Raw genomic sequence first — 12,712 nt, 5'->3', positions numbered from 1 at the left:
CTCCCCACTCCCAGCCAGAAACCCCAGTCCCTCGGAACCAAATTGTTTTCCACTGGCAACAACCTTCCTTCCTGGAAAATCGTTTCCCCTGCCGAAATGGAGAACAAGCACGAAACAAGCAAACACAACTCAAAACACAAACACAAGGAAGCAATCCGAGCAAGCTCTAGCTCCTCATAGCTCATCGATGCCCCCACTGGCGTGCTACTGAAAACAGCGGCTGCACCCATTAAACTCATTCATTACTGGAGAACGAGACAGACCTCAGCAGATCCCTGCTCCCACTGCGACACACCCGCTCCAAAAGACAGAAAGGAAACAACCCCCACACAACACATAAACCTGCCCCAGAATAGAATTCAGCATCAACCTAAGGATCCTGCTGTAACATTGCTACACTGACCCAGGACAGCTCAATTCTCTTCCCACCTATTTACAAAACAATCCTCATTCTGGGAGCTCCGGAAGCATGGCCAGTATTGCACTAGGATCCTCTTCGTGAGGTAGCCGGAAGTCTGGAAACACAGCAAATTTACCTATTTCTCTACACAACACGGAGGGTAATTCTCAGAAAAGGCTTAACACCCGAATCCTCATACTTCAAATGGTTGTGTTTTCCCCATTCGGACTGAAAGGTGAGAGTGGAACTCGGCTGCCCAAACCGTGGCGCCGATATCAGCTGCAGGCCAGAGCAAGCCTTTCCGAGGAGATTTTAAACAACCGGTGGGAGCAAGATCCTGAAGCATTTCTTCCAAGATTGGCAGCAGGAGACGAAACCTGGCTCTACCCGGCAGGATCCTGAAGACCAAGCACGAAGCCGTGGCTAGCAAGAGGTGGCAGTGCTCCAGCCGAAGCCACAGAGGAGCAGTCAAGAGCGGAGGTCATGGCCACCGTTTGGGGGGGGATGCCAGAGGGATTCTCCTCGTTGGCTTTCTGGAGGGCCAAACCCTGATCACATCTGCTCACTGGCAGAGCCTTTTCAGAGAGTTAGCCAAAGCTGGAGCGGAGAAGGTCCCCACCAGAGAGTTCTTCTCCACCACGACAACGTTCCTGCTCATGCCTTTCTTCCAACGAGGGCAGCTGGGCAAGACTTGCCATGGGAAATCACGAGGCGTCCACCTTACCGTCCTGATTTGGCGCCTGCTGACTTCTTTTCGTTTCCTTGTCTTAGAAAACCTGTAAAGGGCACCCAGTTTTCTTCAGTTAACAACGGAAGAAAGATTGCATGGAAACAGTTACATTCCCAGGACCCTGGGGGGCTTTAGGGATGGGCTGGACGGCGGGGAGGAGACACTGCTTCCAGAAGGGTCTCGAAGTTGATGGAGACGGGGTCGAGAAGTAAAATACACCTTTTTCATTTTTCTCCCTTAATCCCACTTTTCTACGAATGTTTCCAAGTCCCCTCACACGACGGCAATCCCAGGTAAAGAGTTGTCCTCCTCTGTTGGTTCTCCTTCCTACGATTTTGTCTTGCGGTGTTGTTATTTTCGCTTTTACTCCCAAGGGGATTCTGTCTGTGTCTTTGGGAATCCACAGATGCGGGGGCTGGGAACAAGGAGGGCCAACGGTAGAACTCAGTGGGGTGTGTCCAGGCTGCAATTAACCTAATGAACCTGCCGGGCACAGCAGTCCACCTGGCGTGGACCGTCCCGATTGGCTGCGTTGGGCTGACGGAATGAATTCGTATTGGGGCGGGGCTGCCCAAGGCCCAAGGGGGTCAGGGCTTGAGTCCTGGGTGGGCCCGGGGCTGGCTATATAAGGCCGGGCTCTGGCAGCCCAGCTGCATTCCGCCTCGGACGGCGCAGCGCAGAGGTCACTCCAGGCTGCGGCTCCACATCCCGAGGGACAGAAGCGGGCCTGCTCAGCTGTCTGCAAGGACCGGCGTTCCAGACCAAGTGGCCCGCTGCTCCGAGGACCCAGCTCGCTCCAGGTTGTGGGGACTCCACGCCCCGAGGCCTGCGGTCCGCGAGGACCAGCGCCCCGGAACCAGTGGCCCACTGCTCCGAGGACCGAGCTCGCGCCAGGCTGTGACTCCACATCCCGAGGTCGCTGCCTGGCGACCGGGCAGCGAGGACCGGCCACCCCAGACTTCGTGTCCCGCCGCCCCGAGGACAGAGCCGCGAACGCGAGGACAGCGACGCCTGCACAGCTCTGCTGAGATGGCGGCAGGCTCCACTACGCTGCGCGCAGTGCAGAAGCTGCAGGTGCGTCTGGCCACGAAGACGAACCCAAAAAAGCTGGAGAAATATTTGCAGAAACTCTCCGCCCTGCCCATGACGGCAGACATCCTGGCGGAGACTGGAATCAGAAAGACGGTGAAGCGCCTGCGGAAGCACCAGCACGTGGGCGACTTTGCCAGAGACTTAGCGGCCCGGTGGAAGAAGCTGGTGCTTGTGGACCGAAACACCGGGCCTGACCCACAGGACGCTGAGGACAGCGCTTCCCGACAGCGCCTCGGGGAGGCTCTCCAGGACCAGGAAAAGGCCTGGGGCTTCCCAGAAAACGCGACGGCCCCCAGGAGCCCATCTCACAGCCCTCAGCACGGACGGACAGCACGCAGAACACCTCCGGGACAACAGAGACCTCACCCGAGGTCTCCCAGTCGCGAGCCCAGAGCCGAGAGAAAGCGCCCCAGAACGGCCCCAGCTGATTCCGGCCCCCGTCGGGACCCTCCAACGCGCACCGCTCCCCTCCCGACGCCCGAGGGCCCTGAGCCCGCTGTGCCCGGGAAGCAACCCGGAAGAGGCCACGCTCACGCCGCTCAGGGCGGGCCTCTGCCGGGTCCGGGCTGCCAGGGCCAACCTCAGGGGGAAGCGGTGGCGAGCCACAGCAAGGGGCGCAAATCGTCCCGCTGGGCTTCGGCTCACAAATCGCCTCCTGTCCAGGAAAGCCAGTCAGAGAGGCTGCAGGCGGCCGGCGCTGATTCCGCCGGGCCGAAAACGGTGCCCAGCCTTCTCTTCGCAGAGCTCTGGGACCCCTCAGCGGCCTGGATGCAGGCCAACTACGATCTGCTGTCCGCTTTTGAGGCCATGACTTCCCAGGCAGAGCCAGAAGCACTCTCCGCGCCAACGTTCCAGGAGGAAGCCGCTTTCCCTGGACGCAGAGTGAATGCTAGGCTGCAGGTGTACTCGGGCTCCAGGCCTGCCTGCCAGCTCCAGGTGCTGACGCTGCGCCAGCAGTGCCTCCCGGTGCTTAGAAACAATCCGGACGCCCTCGGCGACGTGGGAGGGGTCGCCTACTCGGTTCTTGAACCCGTTCCGGAAGGGTGGACGCCTGATCAGCTGTATCGCACAGAGAAAGACAACCACGCACTCGCTCGAGAGACAGATGAATTATGGAGGATTCATTGTCTCCAGGACTTCAAGGGAGAAAAGCCGCGGGAGCACGAGTCTTGGCGGGAGCTGTACCTGCGGCTTCGCGACGCCCGAGAGCAGCGGCTGCGAGTAGTGACCACGAAAATCCGATCTGCACTTGAAAACAAACCCAGCGGCCGACAGACAAAGATGATCTGTTTCAACTCTGTGGCCAAGACGCCTTATGATGCTTCCAGGAGGGAAGAGAAGTCTGCAGGAGCCGCTGACCCCGGAAACGGGGAGATCAAGCCAGCCCCCCAGCCCGCAGGAAGCAGCCAGGCTGCCTCCGGCCTCGGGGACGGCGGCGGCGGCGGCGGCGGCGGCGGCAGCAGCAGCAGCAGCAGCAGCAGCAGCAACGTCCTTCACGGGCCCCCTGAGAAGCGGGCCAACCCCTGCCTGAGCAGCAGCAATGAGCACGCGGCGCCCGCGGCCAAGACCCGGAAACAGGCTGCCAAGAAAGTGGCCCCGCTGATGGCCAAGGCAGTTCGAGACTACAAGAGAAGATTCTCCCGACGATAAACTCAGGACTTGCCTTACACATAAAATCTGGGGGGAGGAGGACCAATGCAAAGTCAACGCGGGTTGGGGAACGAAACTTCCAATGGACACCAGGACCCTTGGCTGGGTGCAAAGTTGAGCCTCTGAATTCTGCAGGTGTCAAGCGCTGGCCCTGTGATTTTTGCCTCCCACACCCGGCCACTGCCTCCCTGCTTGGAGGACACCTCAGAATTCAGAAGATATTATGAACGCGTTCGGATCAACTCTGCTTTGGTGGTTCACCGACCGTTTTTTAAACAACGCCCTAGTTGCCATCATAAATCAGGTACGAGATGTGAGAGTCCCTTTTGCCGTTTGTTCTCTCTTCTGAAATCATGGAGCACACAGGGACTTCTTAGACACAAACTCTCAATCCATCAGTTGACACTGATAACTCCGACTACGCAAAATGTCTTGTTACTGTTGTTGTTTTCTTTTAGATAAAAGGCCGGGCATGATCCTCTAATCGTGAGCCATCCTCCTCCGGGAGGCCGAGGAAAGCAGATCGCTTGAGCCCAGGAGGTGGGGACCAGGCTGGGCCAAACGGAGAAGCCCCGTCTCCACAAAAGATACCAAAATTAGCCCGGCGTGGTGGCACGGCCCCTGTGGTCCCAGCTCCTTAAAGGGCTGAGGTGGCAGGATCGCCTGAGCTGGCCAAGCGGAGGTTGCGGTGACCCTTCCTCATTCCACTGCACTCCAGCCTGGATGACACAACCAGAGCACACCTCAAAGAAAACTGCTGTTTGTTTGAAGAAAGGAACTCTTGGCTTTCATACATAAATGCTAACAACTGGTACGTTCCTTAAGTCAAAACACTTTTACTAGAGTCATTCCCAATCTTTTCACCCAGAACCCCTGTGAAAGAATGGCGACACCTTAATCAGCTTATTTAGGTTCTCGATCAGGAAGTCTAAACCTGCCAACCAGAGTTTCTAATTCCCATGAGATGACCGGGTTAACTACCTTGACTTCACCTCCTACCAGCTCCTGCAAGCTTTGGTGAACGTTTGCCTTCTAACTCAGGGCATTTGTTGGCTTCACGCGGGCTGGTAGTCACAGGTCCGTGTGCCAGATACGACACACACACATACACACAAACAAAGACACACACACAAACGCACACACACAAACACGCACGCGCGCACACCCCCCCCCCCATTAAGTAAACCTCGTTCTTAGGCGTTACCGACAGTGAGGGGTAGAGAGAGAAATACAAAGACATAAGCCGCAAGGCAAAACCGAGCAAGGGCAGCAGAAGAGATCAAAGTCCTGTACCCTGGGCTGTCAGCAGCATGGGGGCTGGGAAGCTCCTGGAAGCAGGCACCTGAGTGGATGCCGGTGCACGTCAAAGGAGGCCTTCAAGCCTGAAGAACACGGAAGGAGCCAGAAACGGGGTGCCACAGAGATGCTACCCTTAAGGAAGACAGAAAAGCATCCGTTCCGGGGAAGGGGACATAATCCAGTCAGCGACCGCGTAAAACTCAGACATGTCCGGGCACGGTGACTCGCGCCTGTATTCCCGTGGCTTTGGGAGGTCGAGGCCGGCGGACCACCTGAGGTCAGGAGTTGCAGACCAGCCTGACCAACCTGAGGATATCCCGTCTCTTCTAAAAAGACGAAACTCGGTTGGGCTTGCTGGCGAGCGCCTGTAATCCCAGCTACTCAGGGGGCTGAGACAGGAGAATCGCTTGAACCCGGGAGGCGGGGTTTGCGGTGAGCCCAGATCCCACCACTGCGCTCCAGGCTGGACAACAGAAGCCAAACTCCGTCTCAAAATTGAAAAACAAAACCTCAGAAAACCTTCCCCAGCAAGGGCCAGAGACAACGCCCGTCCCTATTTCTTGACAGCAATTCAAGAGAGAATCTCAGGTGGCCTGCAAAACTCACAAGAGAGCAGAATATCCTCCCCAAGGCAGAGAAGCCACACGCTCTCTCTGGAGGAGGTGGAGTGGCCACCGATCACCCTGCAGCCCCTCCCCACTCCCAGCCAGAAACCCCAGTCCCTCGGAACCAAATTGTTTTCCACTGGCAACAACCTTCCTTCCTGGAAAATCGTTTCCCCTGCCGAAATGGAGAACAAGCACGAAACAAGCAAACACAACTCAAAACACAAACACAAGGAAGCAATCCGAGCAAGCTCTAGCTCCTCATAGCTCATCGATGCCCCCACTGGCGTGCTACTGAAAACAGCGGCTGCACCCATTAAACTCATTCATTACTGGAGAACGAGACAGACCTCAGCAGATCCCTGCTCCCACTGCGACACACCCGCTCCAAAAGACAGAAAGGAAACAACCCCCACACAACACATAAACCTGCCCCAGAATAGAATTCAGCATCAACCTAAGGATCCTGCTGTAACATTGCTACACTGACCCAGGACAGCTCAATTCTCTTCCCACCTATTTACAAAACAATCCTCATTCTGGGAGCTCCGGAAGCATGGCCAGTATTGCACTAGGATCCTCTTCGTGAGGTAGCCGGAAGTCTGGAAACACAGCAAATTTACCTATTTCTCTACACAACACGGAGGGTAATTCTCAGAAAAGGCTTAACACCCGAATCCTCATACTTCAAATGGTTGTGTTTTCCCCATTCGGACTGAAAGGTGAGAGTGGAACTCGGCTGCCCAAACCGTGGCGCCGATATCAGCTGCAGGCCAGAGCAAGCCTTTCCGAGGAGATTTTAAACAACCGGTGGGAGCAAGATCCTGAAGCATTTCTTCCAAGATTGGCAGCAGGAGACGAAACCTGGCTCTACCCGGCAGGATCCTGAAGACCAAGCACGAAGCCGTGGCTAGCAAGAGGTGGCAGTGCTCCAGCCGAAGCCACAGAGGAGCAGTCAAGAGCGGAGGTCATGGCCACCGTTTGGGGGGGGATGCCAGAGGGATTCTCCTCGTTGGCTTTCTGGAGGGCCAAACCCTGATCACATCTGCTCACTGGCAGAGCCTTTTCAGAGAGTTAGCCAAAGCTGGAGCGGAGAAGGTCCCCACCAGAGAGTTCTTCTCCACCACGACAACGTTCCTGCTCATGCCTTTCTTCCAACGAGGGCAGCTGGGCAAGACTTGCCATGGGAAATCACGAGGCGTCCACCTTACCGTCCTGATTTGGCGCCTGCTGACTTCTTTTCGTTTCCTTGTCTTAGAAAACCTGTAAAGGGCACCCAGTTTTCTTCAGTTAACAACGGAAGAAAGATTGCATGGAAACAGTTACATTCCCAGGACCCTGGGGGGCTTTAGGGATGGGCTGGACGGCGGGGAGGAGACACTGCTTCCAGAAGGGTCTCGAAGTTGATGGAGACGGGGTCGAGAAGTAAAATACACCTTTTTCATTTTTCTCCCTTAATCCCACTTTTCTACGAATGTTTCCAAGTCCCCTCACACGACGGCAATCCCAGGTAAAGAGTTGTCCTCCTCTGTTGGTTCTCCTTCCTACGATTTTGTCTTGCGGTGTTGTTATTTTCGCTTTTACTCCCAAGGGGATTCTGTCTGTGTCTTTGGGAATCCACAGATGCGGGGGCTGGGAACAAGGAGGGCCAACGGTAGAACTCAGTGGGGTGTGTCCAGGCTGCAATTAACCTAATGAACCTGCCGGGCACAGCAGTCCACCTGGCGTGGACCGTCCCGATTGGCTGCGTTGGGCTGACGGAATGAATTCGTATTGGGGCGGGGCTGCCCAAGGCCCAAGGGGGTCAGGGCTTGAGTCCTGGGTGGGCCCGGGGCTGGCTATATAAGGCCGGGCTCTGGCAGCCCAGCTGCATTCCGCCTCGGACGGCGCAGCGCAGAGGTCACTCCAGGCTGCGGCTCCACATCCCGAGGGACAGAAGCGGGCCTGCTCAGCTGTCTGCAAGGACCGGCGTTCCAGACCAAGTGGCCCGCTGCTCCGAGGACCCAGCTCGCTCCAGGTTGTGGGGACTCCACGCCCCGAGGCCTGCGGTCCGCGAGGACCAGCGCCCCGGAACCAGTGGCCCACTGCTCCGAGGACCGAGCTCGCGCCAGGCTGTGACTCCACATCCCGAGGTCGCTGCCTGGCGACCGGGCAGCGAGGACCGGCCACCCCAGACTTCGTGTCCCGCCGCCCCGAGGACAGAGCCGCGAACGCGAGGACAGCGACGCCTGCACAGCTCTGCTGAGATGGCGGCAGGCTCCACTACGCTGCGCGCAGTGCAGAAGCTGCAGGTGCGTCTGGCCACGAAGACGAACCCAAAAAAGCTGGAGAAATATTTGCAGAAACTCTCCGCCCTGCCCATGACGGCAGACATCCTGGCGGAGACTGGAATCAGAAAGACGGTGAAGCGCCTGCGGAAGCACCAGCACGTGGGCGACTTTGCCAGAGACTTAGCGGCCCGGTGGAAGAAGCTGGTGCTTGTGGACCGAAACACCGGGCCTGACCCACAGGACGCTGAGGACAGCGCTTCCCGACAGCGCCTCGGGGAGGCTCTCCAGGACCAGGAAAAGGCCTGGGGCTTCCCAGAAAACGCGACGGCCCCCAGGAGCCCATCTCACAGCCCTCAGCACGGACGGACAGCACGCAGAACACCTCCGGGACAACAGAGACCTCACCCGAGGTCTCCCAGTCGCGAGCCCAGAGCCGAGAGAAAGCGCCCCAGAACGGCCCCAGCTGATTCCGGCCCCCGTCGGGACCCTCCAACGCGCACCGCTCCCCTCCCGACGCCCGAGGGCCCTGAGCCCGCTGTGCCCGGGAAGCAACCCGGAAGAGGCCACGCTCACGCCGCTCAGGGCGGGCCTCTGCCGGGTCCGGGCTGCCAGGGCCAACCTCAGGGGGAAGCGGTGGCGAGCCACAGCAAGGGGCGCAAATCGTCCCGCTGGGCTTCGGCTCACAAATCGCCTCCTGTCCAGGAAAGCCAGTCAGAGAGGCTGCAGGCGGCCGGCGCTGATTCCGCCGGGCCGAAAACGGTGCCCAGCCTTCTCTTCGCAGAGCTCTGGGACCCCTCAGCGGCCTGGATGCAGGCCAACTACGATCTGCTGTCCGCTTTTGAGGCCATGACCTCCCAGGCAGAGCCAGAAGCACTCTCCGCGCCAACGTTCCAGGAGGAAGCCGCTTTCCCTGGACGCAGAGTGAATGCTAGGCTGCAGGTGTACTCGGGCTCCAGGCCTGCCTGCCAGCTCCAGGTGCTGACGCTGCGCCAGCAGTGCCTCCCGGTGCTTAGAAACAATCCGGACGCCCTCGGCGACGTGGGAGGGGTCGCCTACTCGGTTCTTGAACCCGTTCCGGAAGGGTGGACGCCTGATCAGCTGTATCGCACAGAGAAAGACAACCACGCACTCGCTCGAGAGACAGATGAATTATGGAGGATTCATTGTCTCCAGGACTTCAAGGGAGAAAAGCCGCGGGAGCACGAGTCTTGGCGGGAGCTGTACCTGCGGCTTCGCGACGCCCGAGAGCAGCGGCTGCGAGTAGTGACCACGAAAATCCGATCTGCACTTGAAAACAAACCCAGCGGCCGACAGACAAAGATGATCTGTTTCAACTCTGTGGCCAAGACGCCTTATGATGCTTCCAGGAGGGAAGAGAAGTCTGCAGGAGCCGCTGACCCCGGAAACGGGGAGATCAAGCCAGCCCCCCAGCCCGCAGGAAGCAGCCAGGCTGCCTCCGGCCTCGGGGACGGCGGCGGCGGCGGCGGCGGCGGCGGCAGCAGCAGCAGCAGCAGCAGCAGCAGCAGCAACGTCCTTCACGGGCCCCCTGAGAAGCGGGCCAACCCCTGCCTGAGCAGCAGCAATGAGCACGCGGCGCCCGCGGCCAAGACCCGGAAACAGGCTGCCAAGAAAGTGGCCCCGCTGATGGCCAAGGCAGTTCGAGACTACAAGAGAAGATTCTCCCGACGATAAACTCAGGACTTGCCTTACACATAAAATCTGGGGGGAGGAGGACCAATGCAAAGTCAACGCGGGTTGGGGAACGAAACTTCCAATGGACACCAGGACCCTTGGCTGGGTGCAAAGTTGAGCCTCTGAATTCTGCAGGTGTCAAGCGCTGGCCCTGTGATTTTTGCCTCCCACACCCGGCCACTGCCTCCCTGCTTGGAGGACACCTCAGAATTCAGAAGATACTATGAACGCGTTCGGATCAACTCTGCTTTGGTGGTTCACCGACCGTTTTTTAAACAACGCCCTAGTTGCCATCATAAATCAGGTACGAGATGTGAGAGTCCCTTTTGCCGTTTGTTCTCTCTTCTGAAATCATGGAGCACACAGGGACTTCTTAGACACAAACTCTCAATCCATCAGTTGACACTGATAACTCCGACTACGCAAAATGTCTTGTTACTGTTGTTGTTTTCTTTTAGATAAAAGGCCGGGCATGATCCTCTAATCGTGAGCCATCCTCCTCCGGGAGGCCGAGGAAAGCAGATCGCTTGAGCCCAGGAGGTGGGGACCAGGCTGGGCCAAACGGAGAAGCCCCGTCTCCACAAAAGATACCAAAATTAGCCCGGCGTGGTGGCACGGCCCCTGTGGTCCCAGCTCCTTAAAGGGCTGAGGTGGCAGGATCGCCTGAGCTGGCCAAGCGGAGGTTGCGGTGACCCTTCCTCATTCCACTGCACTCCAGCCTGGATGACACAACCAGAGCACACCTCAAAGAAAACTGCTGTTTGTTTGAAGAAAGGAACTCTTGGCTTTCATACATAAATGCTAACAACTGGTACGTTCCTTAAGTCAAAACACTTTTACTAGAGTCATTCCCAATCTTTTCACCCAGAACCCCTGTGAAAGAATGGCGACACCTTAATCAGCTTATTTAGGTTCTCGATCAGGAAGTCTAAACCTGCCAACCAGAGTTTCTAATTCCCATGAGATGACCGGGTTAACTACCTTGACTTCACCTCCTACCAGCTCCTGCAAGCTTTGGTGAACGTTTGCCTTCTAACTCAGGGCATTTGTTGGCTTCACGCGGGCTGGTAGTCACAGGTCCGTGTGCCAGATACGACACACACACATACACACAAACAAAGACACACACACAAACGCACACACACACGCGCGCGCGCACACACAAACACGCACGCGCACACACCCCCCCCCCCCCATTAAGTAAACCTCGTTCTTAGGCGTTACCGACAGTGAGGGGTAGAGAGAGAAATACAAAGACATAAGCCGCAAGGCAAAACCGAGCAAGGGCAGCAGAAGAGATCAAAGTCCTGTACCCTGGGCTGTCAGCAGCATGGGGGCTGGGAAGCTCCTGGAAGCAGGCACCTGAGTGGATGCCGGTGCACGTCAAAGGAGGCCTTCAAGCCTGAAGAACACGGAAGGAGCCAGAAACGGGGTGCCACAGAGATGCTACCCTTAAGGAAGACAGAAAAGCATCCGTTCCGGGGAAGGGGACATAATCCAGTCAGCGACCGCGTAAAACTCAGACATGTCCGGGCACGGTGACTCGCGCCTGTATTCCCGTGGCTTTGGGAGGTCGAGGCCGGCGGACCACCTGAGGTCAGGAGTTGCAGACCAGCCTGACCAACCTGAGGAAATCCCGTCTCTTCTAAAAAGACGAAACTCGGTTGGGCTTGCTGGCGAGCGCCTGTAATCCCAGCTACTCAGGGGGCTGAGACAGGAGAATCGCTTGAACCCGGGAGGCGGGGTTTGCGGTGAGCCCAGATCCCACCACTGCGCTCCAGGCTGGACAGCAGAAGCCAAACTCCGTCTCAAAATTGAAAAACAAAACCTCAGAAAACCTTCCCCAGCAAGGGCCAGAGACAACGCCCGTCCCTATTTCTTGACAGCAATTCAAGAGAGAATCTCAGGTGGCCTGCAAAACTCACAAGAGAGCAGAATATCCTCCCCAAGGCAGAGAAGCCACACGCTCTCTCTGGAGGAGGTGGAGTGGCCACCGATCACCCTGCAGCCCCTCCCCACTCCCAGCCAGAAACCCCAGTCCCTCGGAACCAAATTGTTTTCCACTGGCAACAACCTTCCTTCCTGGAAAATCGTTTCCCCTGCCGAAATGGAGAACAAGCACGAAACAAGCAAACACAACTCAAAACACAAACACAAGGAAGCAATCCGAGCAAGCTCTAGCTCCTCATAGCTCATCGATGCCCCCACTGGCGTGCTACTGAAAACAGCGGCTGCACCCATTAAACTCATTCATTACTGGAGAACGAGACAGACCTCAGCAGATCCCTGCTCCCACTGCGACACACCCGCTCCAAAAGACAGAAAGGAAACAACCCCCACACAACACATAAACCTGCCCCAGAATAGAATTCAGCATCAACCTAAGGATCCTGCTGTAACATTGCTACACTGACCCAGGACAGCTCAATTCTCTTCCCACCTATTTACAAAACAATCCTCATTCTGGGAGCTCCGGAAGCATGGCCAGTATTGCACTAGGATCCTCTTCGTGAGGTAGCCGGAAGTCTGGAAACACAGCAAATTTACCTATTTCTCTACACAACACGGAGGGTAATTCTCAGAAAAGGCTTAACACCCGAATCCTCATACTTCAAATGGTTGTGTTTTCCCCATTCGGACTGAAAGGTGAGAGTGGAACTCGGCTGCCCAAACCGTGGCGCCGATATCAGCTGCAGGCCAGAGCAAGCCTTTCCGAGGAGATTTTAAACAACCGGTGGGAGCAAGATCCTGAAGCATTTCTTCCAAGATTGGCAGCAGGAGACGAAACCTGGCTCTACCCGGCAGGATCCTGAAGACCAAGCACGAAGCCGTGGCTAGCAAGAGGTGGCAGTGCTCCAGCCGAAGCCACAGAGGAGCAGTCAAGAGCGGAGGTCATGGCCACCGTTTGGGGGGGGATGCCAGAGGGATTCTCCTCGTTGGCTTTCTGGAGGGCCAAACCCTGATCACATCTGCT

General features: G+C 57.1%; 3 protein-coding genes across 7 annotated transcripts in view; 2 read left to right on the top strand and 1 right to left on the bottom strand.

Annotated features, from left to right (window-relative positions):
• KATNAL2 (katanin catalytic subunit A1 like 2) overlaps positions 1–12,712 on the bottom strand; it is a 330,528-nt gene that overhangs the window by 278,755 nt on the left and 39,061 nt on the right. The gene's annotated exons all lie outside the window — the stretch shown is intronic.
• LOC129018884 (elongin-A3-like) lies at positions 1,436–5,653 on the top strand. Its single transcript, XM_054460920.2, has one exon. It carries the CDS (start codon positions 2,160–2,162, stop codon positions 3,870–3,872), a length of 1,713 nt encoding a protein of 570 aa, XP_054316895.1. The 5' UTR covers positions 1,436–2,159; the 3' UTR covers positions 3,873–5,653.
• On the top strand, positions 7,294–9,738 carry LOC129018903 (elongin-A3-like). Its single transcript, XM_063653627.1, has one exon. It carries the CDS (start codon positions 8,023–8,025, stop codon positions 9,736–9,738), a length of 1,716 nt encoding a protein of 571 aa, XP_063509697.1. The 5' UTR covers positions 7,294–8,022.

The sequence above is a fragment of the Pongo pygmaeus genome, chromosome 17 (genome assembly GCF_028885625.2).
Source record: "Pongo pygmaeus isolate AG05252 chromosome 17, NHGRI_mPonPyg2-v2.0_pri, whole genome shotgun sequence".
Lineage (NCBI taxonomy): Eukaryota > Metazoa > Chordata > Mammalia > Primates > Hominidae > Pongo > Pongo pygmaeus.
Note: the sequence above shows the minus strand (reverse complement) of the source record. Positions and strands in the feature narration are given on the sequence as shown.